The sequence below is a fragment of the Emydura macquarii genome, unplaced genomic scaffold (assembly GCF_026122565.2).
Source record: "Emydura macquarii macquarii isolate MOO-44397 ecotype Brisbane River unplaced genomic scaffold, CSIRO-AGI_Emac_v2 contig_3134, whole genome shotgun sequence".
Classification (NCBI taxonomy): Eukaryota; Metazoa; Chordata; order Testudines; family Chelidae; genus Emydura; species Emydura macquarii.
The window spans coordinates 376,801-390,366 of record NW_027133271.1 but is presented as its reverse complement, the minus strand read 5'-3'; the positions used below and the strand labels follow the sequence as shown (position 1 = coordinate 390,366).

General features: G+C 52.5%; 1 protein-coding gene across 5 annotated transcripts in view; it reads left to right on the top strand.

Moving 5' to 3' along the window:
• EFR3B (EFR3 homolog B) overlaps positions 1 to 13,566 on the top strand; it is a 133,710-nt gene that overhangs the window by 96,139 nt on the left and 24,005 nt on the right. For all 5 annotated transcript variants that reach the window (XM_067531318.1, XM_067531316.1, XM_067531315.1 and 2 more), the window contains exons 7-9: positions 4,015 to 4,149; positions 5,114 to 5,192; positions 11,111 to 11,246. In XM_067531318.1, the coding sequence (XP_067387419.1) occupies positions 4,015 to 4,149; positions 5,114 to 5,192; positions 11,111 to 11,246 (350 nt within the window). The remainder of the gene's footprint in view (positions 1 to 4,014; positions 4,150 to 5,113; positions 5,193 to 11,110; positions 11,247 to 13,566) is intronic.

Sequence of the window (13,566 nt, the reverse complement as noted above, 5' to 3'; positions counted from 1 at the left end):
AAACAAAAAACGGGGGGAAAAAATGTTTGTTTTTTTGTTTTGTTTTTTTTTTGTTCAACTTTTGATTGAACAAACTGAAAAAGTTTCTGTTGAAACCAAACCGAATTTTGTCCCCGGATCAGTGAATCACTCAGTGCCTTTCTCAAGTCCTGCAGATTGTTCTCAGGGTTCTGCCATGGGCTGGTTCCCTGTCCTCTGCATTGAAGCCTGCTACTAGCTCTCCGTTTTGTTTGTATTCGCTCAAGCTCACAATGTTTAATGGGCGTAACCGTTTGGGGTCTTGGGAAGTTTCCTTAAAACTCAACATGAGCTTTTGTCTGTGGTGGTTTCTCTCTGCAGGACAGAAATTGCTCGCTGGGGAAGGTCTTCGTTTTTTTGGTAGTGCTTCGAGGCCCTGTAGTGCTAGTTGCTGAAGAGATGCCTGGAAGGAAGGAGTCCCTTCCCAGCACAGCTTTCCGTCTAGAGACAAAGGCAGGGTTGTTATCCCCACCTTGCAGATGGGGACCGGCGGCACAGAGAGATGAAGTGAACGGTGCAGGGAAGCTTGAGGCGGAGTCAGGAACCCCATCTCCTGCATCCTAACCCAGGGCCTTTGCCACACAGTCTGTCTTTTCCTCTCAGCGTTTGCCTGTTGGCTCCGCTTGCTTTGCAGAGCTGTCAAGGGACAGGCGCAGACCTCTGCATCCACCAGATAAGATTCTCCGCTGCTTCTCCTCCCCGACTGCAACTTCAGAGCGGAGTAACTGCCCTGTAATCAGCCTGCCAGCTGTGACAGGAGATGAAGTAACACCCCTCTCTTTCCCTTCCCCGTCTTATGCCATGTCCTCCCCAGCCTGCTGAGTTTTCACAAGCAGACAGGTATTTTTAAGGGAAATTACTCAGACGATAGCTACGCTCATCTCTGGAAGCTTTCAAAGACTGGCGAGAAGGGGAAAGAAACATGCATGATTTCTGCCTGGTTGTTTTAAAGGTTAGGAAAGAGGCCAGCTCCATTTTTCTCAGCAATCAAGCGTTCAGGCTTAAAAATCATTTGTGCTCTTTGCATAAGTGAGGAGAGCAGATTCTGGCTCTGGGGCTTGATTTTCAAAGGAGTGCACAAAGCCCCATGTTTCCTAGGCAGATGGGCACTTTTGTTGTTTAAAACACTGCAGTCTTTTGGCTCTGGGTCTATCGCACTGTCCTCGAGTGGTTGGCTCCTAGAAAGAATAAAAGAACCTCCTAGACTATGCCTCTCATGTGCACGAAGCCCCGTGTCCGGTTCAGGTTAGAGCCCACGCCTGCCTTCTGACAACACACAAATCCGTCCGACTCGGGTCAGCACGCACTGAGGACCCGGACCCTAGGACCCGCGAGGGGTGCCGGTCGCTGCCCGAGTCCTGCGGTGACAGTAACAAGCCCTCTCATTTTGCAGTGTGGCCGCAGCTCAAACCGCAGACCCGAGCTAGGTGGTGGGCCCAGTGCGATACGGACGAGACACCTGGATCCAGCAATTGTAAACCCCGCGGCCCACAGACCCGGGGTTAGCGTGCAATGGAGACGTACCCCCGGTGCTCTCGGCCATGGGGTTAGCTGAAGTGGCTGCGGTTTGTGTGTTTAGGGCGACCAAGTGACATGAGTCCAGTTTCAGCACAGCAGGATCTCATTTGCGGGACATGGCAGGACACGGTGAAATGAAAAGAAATCAATCCCTTTGATGCACCCAAGAGAACTAATTTCACCCTGTAGCAAAATAGCCCGTTTTGGGAAGCGGTAGACCGTGAGAACCACACATTTAACGACATTCTACATTCTGTAGCCAGCTTCCTAGCTAGGTAATCAACCGTGCCCCACGCCCGGCCCCTGCCCCTTCTGCCCAAGGCCCCATCTTACCTGGCCCTGCCCTCTCCATGCCCCCCCGTGCTCACCCGCCAGCCAACCCCGAGCCCCCCGCAAGCTCCTCAAACCCAGAGCGGAGCAGCCTGGCCGGGCAGCCCCCGCCCACTCCGTATTTTACGAGACATTGTGTGGTCGTTGCGGGACACAGGACAAAGGATCTAATTGCGGGACTGTCCTGCAATTTGCAGGACGAGTTGGTCGCCCTGCGTGTGTTTGGATAGGGGTCCCAGCCTTGGCTCCCCAGGTGCGTGTGTTCAGTTTTTATCGTCCCCGCGGCTGTTCCCTGCAGCACGTGGCCAGTCTCCTACGGAGACATGCTCCAGCCCAAAGGTCCATCTTTCCTGCAAGGTCCGTCTTTCCAGTGAGCTGTGCGCTTTGCTGCCTCCTCGTCCCTGACTCACTAGCTGTCTGTCTACGCAGGGGTCTGCGCTGCACTCACCACCACGGCACCCGACTGCCCGACGTGTTTCTCAAAAATGATTCTTCTAACCTTCCTTCTCCGCCCCTGCCCCACCCCAGGGCGCTGGCTGTTTTTGCAGGGAAACCGAGGCAGGCTGGTGTGCGTTTTCAGCTCGTTCCCAAGGCTGTGAGGTCTCTCCTCAAATCTGATCTGAGCTCTGCTGTCATGGGCTCTGACCCCACTCACCCTCGTGGGCCCCGTCTGTCCATCCGCTACTGGCAGGTGGCTGTTGCAGGTGGTGGTTTGGAAGGAGAGGGTTTCTCAGGCAATCCGGGCCCACCCTGTACAGGGCTTCACCCTCCCAGCCGAGTCCTGGAGGAGCGTGGGGGGGGGACCGCGATCGCAGTGAGCTTTTGTGACTGAGTGATGGCTGCTGGGCTCTGAACCAATTGGAGCAGCCTCAGGGTTGGGCGGGGGCTTCATTTCCCAGGTACAATAAATGGCAGCGAGCTAGCCTGGCGGTCAGGAGCGGCCTCTGCATGGCCCCTGTCACTGGGATGGCCGAGCAGCGCGCAATCTGTATTGTATTTATCCTCACCACGCCCCATGGGGTCGGGCTGTGCTGTGATCCCCGCGTCACAGAGACTAAGCGACTTGCCAGCGTTGTGCAGGGAGGCGGCGGCGGCGGAGCAGGGATTTGAAAGCCGGGTCCCACACCTTCGTCTCGCACTAACCACTGTGCCATCCCACCTCCTGGACTCTGTGGCCGGCTCAGGGTCTGATGGGACTGGGTTAGGGTGACCAGATGTCCCAATTTTATAGGGACAGTCCTGATATTCGGGGATTTTTCTTATATAGGCACTTATCACCCCCCACCCCCTGTCCCAGTTTTTCTCACTTGCTATCTGGTCACCCTAGACCGGGTGTCTGTGGCAGCCATCGCTGTTTGGGTACAGCAGGAGCGTGGATCTTAGATTCCAGTATTCCCAGTTTGTTATTTACTCCCCAGGCTAAGGTTTGGGGCTGAGTGTATAAAGCATAAGCACCTCATTGTGGTGGGGAAGGGGAGAGTCAGAGCTCCCCCTCCTGGCCTATTACAGCCCAGCTCAAGTGCGGGAATAAACTAGGCACCTCTTCAACCTCCAACCAATTCACGCTTTTGCTTGGATCCCTAATTTGTTGCAAAAGGAGTAATTCCCCGCTGGCCGCCTTTGCGCGTGCCTCCATTCCACGGTACGGCTGAGCTCCTGCGCCGTGCGGGTAACCATGAGGATCTGTGTGGGTGGGAGCGGTGTGCGCGGCTGAGGTCCGATCCCTTCTGTTGCAGATCAGCTTTAGTATCAAAGGAGCCCAGGTTGTTCGGCAGGGTCATTGCACGGGGGCGGGGGATCCTTTCTTGGAGCACTGAAATGCAGCAGAGCAGAGCAGAGCCCGGCAGTTATAATCCGCGCCAAGGCTTCTGTGCCGCGGCCTACTTGGAAAGAGGCGTCACTAATGCAGCTGGAATTTAGGGAGGGCGGCACAGACTGCCCGTTCCAAAGTGCGGCTTTTATATTGCGGACGCCGGCGTCCTTGGTCACGGAGGGGTGGAAGCGCTGGAGTGCGGCAGTGCAAAGAAAACGAGGGCTCCGCCTGGAGCGACGGGAGACGAATGGTGTGTTCTCCGTTTCCTAGATCGCTGCTGCGCTGAGTGGTTATACGGGTGAGGCCTGATCTCTCTCTCTCTCTCTGTCTCTCAGCCGTTCTCCATCTCCCCTGCAAGCAACGGAAAAAGAGAAAGAGAGTCCGGCTGAACTGGCAGAAAGGTGTCTGCGGGAGTTACTGGGGCGAGCCGCTTACGGCAGCATTAAGAACGCCATCAGACCTGTTCTCATGTAAGTCACTTGATCAGCTGATTGTCCCTCCACTCTGCCCCGCCCTGTCTGCAGCTGTCCCGTGCTGGATGCCCTGGCTAGCTGCGTTCTCTCTTCCTGATCACCTTTCGTCCCAGAGCGGGAGCTTTTACACTATTTATAATGAGGAACAATAATGTTGCCATGAATTAGTTAGCGTCTCTTGGTATTTAATGGAATCGGAGCTACTCAGCTGTGTGTCATAAACCTTAGACTGCTCCTGGGTAGTGGAGATTCTCCTTTAGCTCAAGTGGCTGTGGGGCCCCGTGCTTCAGGATCAGGACGATCCAAGTTCCACCTCTGCTGCTGCTGTTCAGTTAGTGGCCACAGCACGGAGCAGAAGGACAGCTGTGGTGTCCTGGGCGCTGTGGATTTGTTACCGTACCTAGGGCCTCGCGCTTTTCCAAGCGCCGTATATGTGTTGGGGAATATCATCCTCCCAACAACTACCTCCTCTGGTGGGCAGGTAACTACTATCAGCCCTGATTTAGTGAGGAGGGAAACCAAGGCACAGAAAAGCTAACTGACCTGCCCATGGTTACAGAGGGATTGAATGGCAGAGCTGGCGTTGAGACCTGGGAGTTCCTGGCTCCTAGCCCTGTGTCGTACAGGAGCAATGTCAGTGAATATAGGCTGTTGACTACCCCCTGAAAGCGAGCAATGGGGAGGGGGCCTGGGAGAATGGCCGACAAATTAGCTCTTTACCGGGCTTGCTCCCTAGTTGGCAGTTTGCAATTCTACGTCGGCTCCTCCTTTCCTGATCTTTGCTCTTCCACCTTTTGCTCCCCGCTCTGACTGCGTCTGTGTCACCTGCCTCCCCCAGTGTTTGCCGTTCTCTGAGAGCCAAGGGAAGGAATGCCTTTGCTTGTCGAACCAGCAAGTCTGCAAGCCTCTGTAATTGCTAAATTCACTCTTCTCTCTCTTTTTTTTTTTCCTTTCCCTGAAGCCATCTAGACAACCACTCGCTCTGGGAGCCAAAGACATTTGCTATTCGCTGCTTTAAGATCATCATGTACTCCATTCAGGTGGGCCGCTGGAGAGATGGCATTTTGTGTCATTTCAGTGCTGTAATGAAGTGTGTGCGTGCATGCATGCCCCAATACTCTCTGCTAGAAGGAGTCCGAACTGCGCAACTGTGTGTCAGTGGCCCTATGCGGCTGACTGTTAAAGGAGGCTGGGGTGAAGGCCTGTGCTTTTGGAGGGGAAGGATCTGGGTTCTATCCCTGCTGTCGCTCTGAAAGCCTGAGTAACCAGTGTGTGCAGAGCTCGGGCAAGGATGGATGGGTTCATTGCACTTTCTGTAAAACAGTGTGGGTAATTCCCTGGAACTAATCTGTATGCATCAGCACAGAGGTTTACGATCCAATTGTTCTTTGCAAGCTAAACCAACATATAAATGTGGACCCCTTGCCCTTACAAAGATGCGGAGTCTTGTTACTGCCACGTTACAGATGGGGAAACTGAGGCACAGAGGGTAAGTGACTTGCTCAAGGCCATGCAGTGAGGATTGGTAGCCAGAACTCCTGATTCCCAGTCCTGTGTTCTAACCGCTAGGTCATGCTACTTCCATGATTTACCTGTGGCACTGGTGACTGATCCTAGACCTGTTATTCAGTCAGTGGGAATTTGCTGGAGTCAGGACTGCAGGATTTGGGAGCACAGTGAACCCGTGTCCTGTTGTCTTTTCCTCGCTGTTCCCCTCCCTTGTTCGTTATACACGCTCCTGGCACGGGGCAGTAAATAAGAATAGCCCCTCTGCTGGGCTGCGTGTCGGGATTCTGCCCTGCACGCCGGAGAAGGATTAAGAAGGTTGGCGCTCCCGTGAGGAATTCAGGCTGATGCAGCCAGAACACCTGGGTCGCTCATGCTGCCGTTAGTGCAGTGGTCCCAGCTGTGCAAGCCGGATTGGACCTGGCCCTCGTCAGAGAGCTGGCGCACATGGCGTTGCTAGCAGGAAGCATGCTTCCTGCTGGGATTCTGGCCAACACCTTGGAGTCAGCTTACAGAGCTCTTCCTTGTGCACCCACCCGACAGCTGGCCAGAATTTGGCCCCGAGATCCTTCTGTCTTGGACACCCTGGGCTCTGCAGATATAACAAGAAGTAAGGCTTTAGGTTAGGGGGTCCTACCCACAATTGCTCTATCAGGGGCAATTACCTGACTAGGAAATGGGCCAGGACACCCAGGCTAACAACCCCCTTCTGCAAGCCGATGAAACGCCACTCTAGAGGACATCGTGCGTGGGTGGGAGCCGGAATACAGTCTATCGCATCCTTGGGCTCGATTCTTTCCCGGTTTGTCAGTGGAAAGCAAGGTCCCGTCGAATTCGGTGGAACAGCAATACGGTGTAAAACCTTTCCCAGGGAGCCCTTGGGAGCTACACGTTTCCAGCTTGCTGCCTTCACATCGGTGCACGCACTGCCTGTCTCAGCAGAAAGAGAAAGGAGCCGCCCGAAGCTGACCACACACTGTGCAAACAGGAAAAAACAACACAGATCAAATTCTGCCCTGGGTCACTCTCCTGCAGTCCCCAGTGGCTTAGCAGGATGCTGCATGGGGATAAGTAAGGGGAGAATTTGGCCCTCATGTGTAGGATACTGGGAAGATACTGGAACAACTTGTTAAACAATCCATTTGTCAGCACCTGGAGAAGAATAGGGTAATAAGGAATAGCCAGCATGGATTTGTCAGGAACAAATCATGGCAAACCAACCGACTTTCCTTCTTTGACAGGGTCACCAGCGTAGTGGATGGGGGGGAAGCTGTAGATGTGATGTATCTTGATTTTAGTGCGGCTTTTTACACAGTCCCACAGGCCATTTTCATAAGTAAACGAGGGAAACGTGTTCTAGGGGAAGTTGCTGTAAGATGGGTCCACAACTGGTTGAAAGACCGTCCTCAAAGAGTAGTTGTTAACTGTCTTCAGAGATGGGAAGGGCTGACAGCGTTATCGGCAGCAAAGGAGATTTAGGTTAGATATTAGGGGGAAATGGTCTAACTCTACGGGTAGCTAAGATGTGGAGTAGGCTCCCGAGGGAGGTTGTGGAATCCGCATCGCTGGAAGTTTTTCAAAATAGGTTGGCCAAACACCTGTCAGGGATGGTCTGGGTTTATTTGATCCCTGTCACAGCACACAGGGCTGGATTTGATGACTTCTTGAGGTCCCTTCCAGCCCTGCATTTCTACAATTCTATGACTCTGGGTTTTTTCTTTCCCCTTTTGCTCTGAAGCCAGCCCCAGTAAAGTGATGCTGTTGGATTGAGTTAGACCTGAGATTTAGGTTTTGTTAGGAAACAGGGTTCTAGAAATCCTAAAGTCATTAGAAATGTTTCCATGATTTCTTTTTTTGAATCCCAGTAAAAATATAGTTCTGTCTGGATTGTCATGTCCCTTCCCTCCTTTTTCGTCACTTAGCTCATTTGCTTCTCACCCATCGTGTTGGTTATTTATCCTTTTTCCACTTTTCTCAGCTTGGGTAACTGAGAGGAAGGATGGCCTGGTGGTTAGGGCACCATCTGTGGAGACTAGGGTTCAATTCCATCTCTGCCACTGGTTGCCTGTGGGACCTTGGTCAAGTCACTTAGCCTCCCTGTGCCTTAGTTCCCCATCTGTACAATGGAGATCACAGCCCTGCTTTGCCTCAGAGCAGTGTTGTCAGGATAAATCCATTAGATATTACAGTGATGGGGCAATATAGGTACCTAAGATGTCAGTGTCATTTTTGTTTCTAGCTAATTCTGATTTATGGCTCTCTCCTGTCAGCTCAGCCCCTACTGTGCTTGGGGAATGCTGACATTAAAAAAAAAAGTCACCTGTTTTCATTGCATTTTTTATCTTGTGAACTGCACGACACCCGCACAATATTTAGGTTAGGTTTTATAAAACGTGTTTTGTACAAAATCTAAACGCTGGCTGAGAGTCACTCAACAGGGCCCTTTTGAAGGACACACAATCAATACATTCTTCTTTCACAAACACCCAGGATTCATCGTTTATTGGACCAAGTGCTGTTGGTGCTTTTGAGCTGCACAGAGCTCTTCTTCCAGTCTGGGAGAGATCCCCGAGTATCACAGCTAAATACACGGCCGAACAGCTAGTTCAGCATAAGGAGTTAGCACGTATTGTAAAGGACCAATGCGGAGGTCAGGACCACGGACAGCATTTTCCGGCCCCAGTCCCATCCCGCCTCTTCTGCACATGGCCCCGCCCACAGTCCACCCCTGCTCTGCCCCAGGCCCCGCCCCTCACCCGCTCAGTCTGCTTGCTGCGTCGTGGGGGGCGGGAAGGAGCGACACGGTGAGTGGCGGGGCCAGGCGGGGCTTGGGATGGAGCGGAGGTAGAGTGTGGGCGGGGCTGTGGGTGGAAGAGGCCCAGGCCCTTTTAAATTGTCCGGGTTGGCCTGGGGCCCCCGACTACCACAGTCATGGGTACTGTCCGCAGGGCATTACCTGCAGCAGCGACCTGGGGCCCTTTTAAATCACCTGGGCCTGGCCTGGGGCAAGGATACCACCTGGTGCATGCCTGGGAGAAATATTGATGGTGTCGACCGGGAACCCCAGGCCCTTTTAAATCCCCCAGACCCCTGGGCAATTGTCCCCTTGTTCCCCTCTGTTGGCAGGCTTGGTTAAGGCATCAAGTGAATCTCTGGGTCAGTGAAGGATTGTGCCCCACACAGGATATTCCCCCATGCCTCTATCCGTAAATATACTGGTGCGGTCTGTGGGAGCATGTCTCCCTCCACTGGCTGGACCCTGGCTCTTCCTTTCCCTTTGCTAAGATGCTCCCCTCGAGACCGAGTGGCAGAGGCCTGAGCTTTTGGCACTGAAGGTCCCTGGTTCTATCCTCTCAGGCGACCTGTCATGTCTGCAGCCATGCTAACGTGTACATGAAATTCTCAGCTGAATTCTTAAAGCAGAGGTAGATAGGTGCTGCTAGGAGTGATGCATTTATTACTCACAGGCGTTAAATTTATCTCAGGGCTTGTGGGATTGGCTACTTTGGGGTCCGAAGTCTTCTCTGGCTCCCCTTCCTTCTGCCATCAGTGGCGTTACACGGGCTGTACGCTGGCACAGAATTTGGCCTCGTATGGAAGATTCCACAAACATGGGCCAAGAGTTCAGTGCTGTATGTGTCCATTTTTAATGGCAACCACTCTACAGTCAGAAAAGGGTCTGTGCAGAAGTGATCCCACTCCCTGGATCTGCCACTTAGTTCCGCTGACTTCCTGGATGTTGCCCTTGCAGAGGTAACACTGCTAAGGTAGAGCAGGCTGGATTCTGCCCTTGCCTGGGTGTCATGAGCCAGTTGCCCTGGCATCTTTGGATTGCCGAAACAAGTCACTTAGGGGCCCAGTCTTGCACTCCCTGTGTGTGAAACTCTCATCGACTCCGGCAGGAGTTGTGAAAGCACTGTGATGTACCCCTCTGCAATCTGGACTGGTGTAGTGTTGTGTCACCCCAATCCCTCACTCTTGGAGCCTGTCCTGCACTTGCTCTGCTGTGTGACTCCCCACTCCTGGGTCAGCCCACGCACAGCCTACAGCAAGCGAGCTGCTCCTAACTCAGTGAGTGAGCGCCACTAGCCAGGCGCTCATGGGATTATGCAATGGTATGACCCCAGCCCCAGTCCCAGATGCAACCCTAGGAACTGCCGTCTTACAATGTTCAGTGCTGCCCACTGCAAGCTAATTGGTTTGTCACTTTATCAAAGAAATTGATATGCCCTTGCCTTGTTAATTCAAATGGAGTCTCTAACATACCTTAGACCACATGCACTGCTGTAGATAAAACAAACACATTTATTAAGTCCAGAAAAAATTAAGTGATTATAAATCAGAGGAAAGCAGGTCAGATTTGATCAAAAGTAAATAAAAGGAAAATGGTATTCTAAACTAAGCTTCAGAGGGGTAGCCGTGTTAGTCTGTTTTTAGCAAAACAGCGAGAGTTCTGTGGCACCTTAAAGACTTACAAATTTGTTTGGGCATAAACTTTCGTGGGCAGAAACCCACTTCATCGAATGCATGTCTTCATAAGACAAAGTGGGTTTCTGCCCACGAAAGCTTATGCCCAAATAAATTTGTTAGTCTTTAAGGTGCCACAGGGCGCTCGCTGTTTAAACTAAGCTTAACGCTTTCAGCAACCTTACAGTCTTAGATGATTCTCACCACAGGCTGGCTGGTCTGCCTCCAACCAGGCCCTCCCCACATGATCAATGCTTCAGTTGCTTGATGTTGTTTATAGATGGAGTGGAAGAGAGAGAGAACAGCAAAATGTCTCCCCTTTTCAACATGTTCCCTCTCCTTCCGCTGGAGCCTCGCTCCCCCCTCGTTCAGGGTCAGGTGACAAACAATGTCCTTGCATGGCTTCCTCCACTTGAATCAATGAGTATTCCCTTATCTGTGCTTAGGCTAGTCCATTGTTCCTGGAAGAGTTGGTTTGTTTTATGCATGCCTTAGCGAGGTGTGAACTACCCTCACTCTGTAGAGTTTTGCCTAGATCTGTCTCAAGCCATGAGACACACATTTGGGAATATTACATAGCGAAGCCTCATAACCATACACATGACATTGCAACAGACATATTATTATAACAATAATGTTCAAGTACTCCATGAGCATTCCAAAAACATCCTTCATGACGTACTTTGCATTAAACAATACACAACTACACTATAAGGGTGAACATGAATGACACACAGTCACACCATTAGGGTGCACATGGGGTGCAATGTGTCACATGCACACGTGGCTTTCAGGCGTGGGTCTTCTTCGGGGGCCAGTTCTATCCGAATCCAGAGAGCGCCCCAGGATGGCAAGCTGGGAAACGAGCTGCCATGGGGTCAAACAGCTGAGGTCGCTTGGCTCTAGGCAACAGAGCGGACTCCCAGATTGCATTCAGCATCCCTTGCCATGGGTCAGCACTGCTCACTCTCTGCTTTCTTTCCAGCCTCAGCATTCCCACTTAGTGATCCAACAGCTCCTGGGACACCTGGATGCCAACAGCAAGAGCGCAGCCACGGTGCGGGCTGGAATCGTGGAGGTCCTGTCAGAGGCAGCTGTCATAGCAGCCTCCGGATCAGTGGGTAAGCAAGGGGCCCGATCTAGTGAGCCTCAGATCATGGCTGTAGGTTGTCCCCATGCGAGCGGACGGGACCGAGACCTAGTCAGTCATTTTTATCCCCCCCCCCCACTCCTTTTTTCAGTGGGAGCTGAAAAGAAGCATGAGAGACTTGGTGTCTGGTGGGGAAGCAAGTGGAACAATTTTTTGAGGGGATCTTTAACATTTCCCCATTTGATTTGGTCTCGATTGACTTGTCTTCTGGTCAAGGGCAACTGGACGGGTCAAACTGGGTCAGCGCTGCTTCTGGGTCACCTGCTGGGGTCACTCCAGAGCTTGCCGCACGTTGCTGTCTTTCTCCTTCCCTCCAGTGGCAGAGCCTGCTTCTGCCTTTCCAGGGTCGAGATCCCTGCCCTTGCCAGTCTGGAGAGATTCCCTGCAGGCTGGTGCCCGCAGCAGTAATTGATCTGAGACGTACTGTGGAAGCTTGGTTCTCAGGAGCCGGAAATGTCAGCTCCGGGAGCTGTGGTGAAAGCCTTTGCCCAGCCCCGTCCGCTGTACTGTAGTGACTGTAAATGTTTTTGTCAGTGTCCTTTTGAGACCCATTAGACGAGAAGGGGCATTACAGACAGCAATTACCCAGCACGTTGCATGCTCCTGAAATGCCAGCTGGGGTTAATACCTCAGTCACCGGGAAGGAAATGAGAGGCAGACAGACACTTAGACAGCAGGCTGTTGGTTGTTGGTGCCTGCAGTGGTGTGTCATCAGTGAATGTTTCAGCCTGGCTCGCTGGCATCAGGGACACCAGTGCCCAGGAGGTGGTAGGTCAGAGGGCAGGAAGCAGCCAAGGGGAAGAATGGTTTGAATAAGTTTGTTCCGACTCCAGGTTGGAAAGAGGCTGCAATGCTCTGAGCGTGGCAGGGGGTGTGTTTGGAGAGGCGGACTCCCCGTCGAGGCTTTTACCCACCCCAGGCAGCAGCTGCACTCCCTCGAGCTGGGTGGGATGAGGAAGGCGCCCCTAATGTCGTCTGAGACCAGCTGGCTTCATGCATTTGTGGACTGGCTGGTTTGCCGGGGTGAGCTGAGAACATGCAGACTGGGATTATGGGCTTTACAGGAGAGCTGCTGGCGTTGGGACAGGGCAGCCGTCTGTGTATTCCCCTGTGCTCTGCATTCCTGCTTTGAGTGCTCCAATTGCAGAATCCCGAGGTGATTCTTACCTAATACCTAGCATTGACGGGGCATGGACTCAGGAGTCCTGTGCGCCGCACCCCGTGTAAACCCTACGGTCCTGGCAATCCTGACACCCAGCAGAACACAACCACAGGTCAACGAGCGCTGTCCCTTTATCGGACTCTCTTAAATCCCAGACTCCTGGGGCCTGTAGATTTCCCAGCTCTGAGCTAGGATGTCAGGCACCTCAGGACAGGAAGCATTGTCTAGTGTCTATTGCAGGGGACTGGGAGTTGAACTCCTAGGTTTCATTCCTGACTCTGGCACTGTCCCATTGTGTGACCTTGGGTAGGTTTCTTACCGGTCTGTGCCTCAGTTTCCCCATTTGCCAAAAGCAGCTAATGAGATCGGGTCAGTAAAACAGGGAGATGAGTGGGCAGGTGGAGGATTAGAGAGGGAGTTCACATAATCAGGATTCTACCATGCTTTGCTTTTGCATGCCTTTTCTGACTTCCCCTCCCCCCCATCTTTTCTGCGTCTTTCTTTCTTGACGGTTGTATTTATATTCCTTAAAAGAACGTGGTCCGGTGTATTCTGGCCATGGGTACATCAGAAACACACGAACCCTTGGAGAAGCAGGGTCGTGATTATTTGCATTGCAGTCGTGCACCAGAATCTCTCTGTGCTGGGCGCTTCCCAGACACAGTGAGAGACAGCCACAGCCCCAAAGAGCTGACCCTTGAAATAGGCAAGAGAAAGGGTGGGAGAGGAGAGGAAACTGGTGCACGGAGCAGTGACGTGATTTCCCCAAGATGGCGCAGCAGGAAGGTGACAGAGCTGGGAACAGAACCCACGTCTCCCGAGTCCCAGCATGTTCTGTGCCTCGAAGACTGGACACCTGTGCAAACAAGTGCATTTTAAGGCCCATCTCCACTACAAAACAGCCATGTTCTTGTCTGCAGGCAGTGTAGTTGTAGCTGTGTTGGTGCCAGGATATTAGAGAGACAGTGACCTGTAGATGAGCGCCGTGTTGCTTGAAGGCTTGTCTCTGTCGCCAGCAGAAGTTGGGCCAATAAAAGCTGTCTCTCTAGTATTCTAGTCTGTTTATTCTCAGCTGTTCTTCTATAGGATCTCACATCACCAGAGAATCTAACACAGCCCCCGCCCCGAC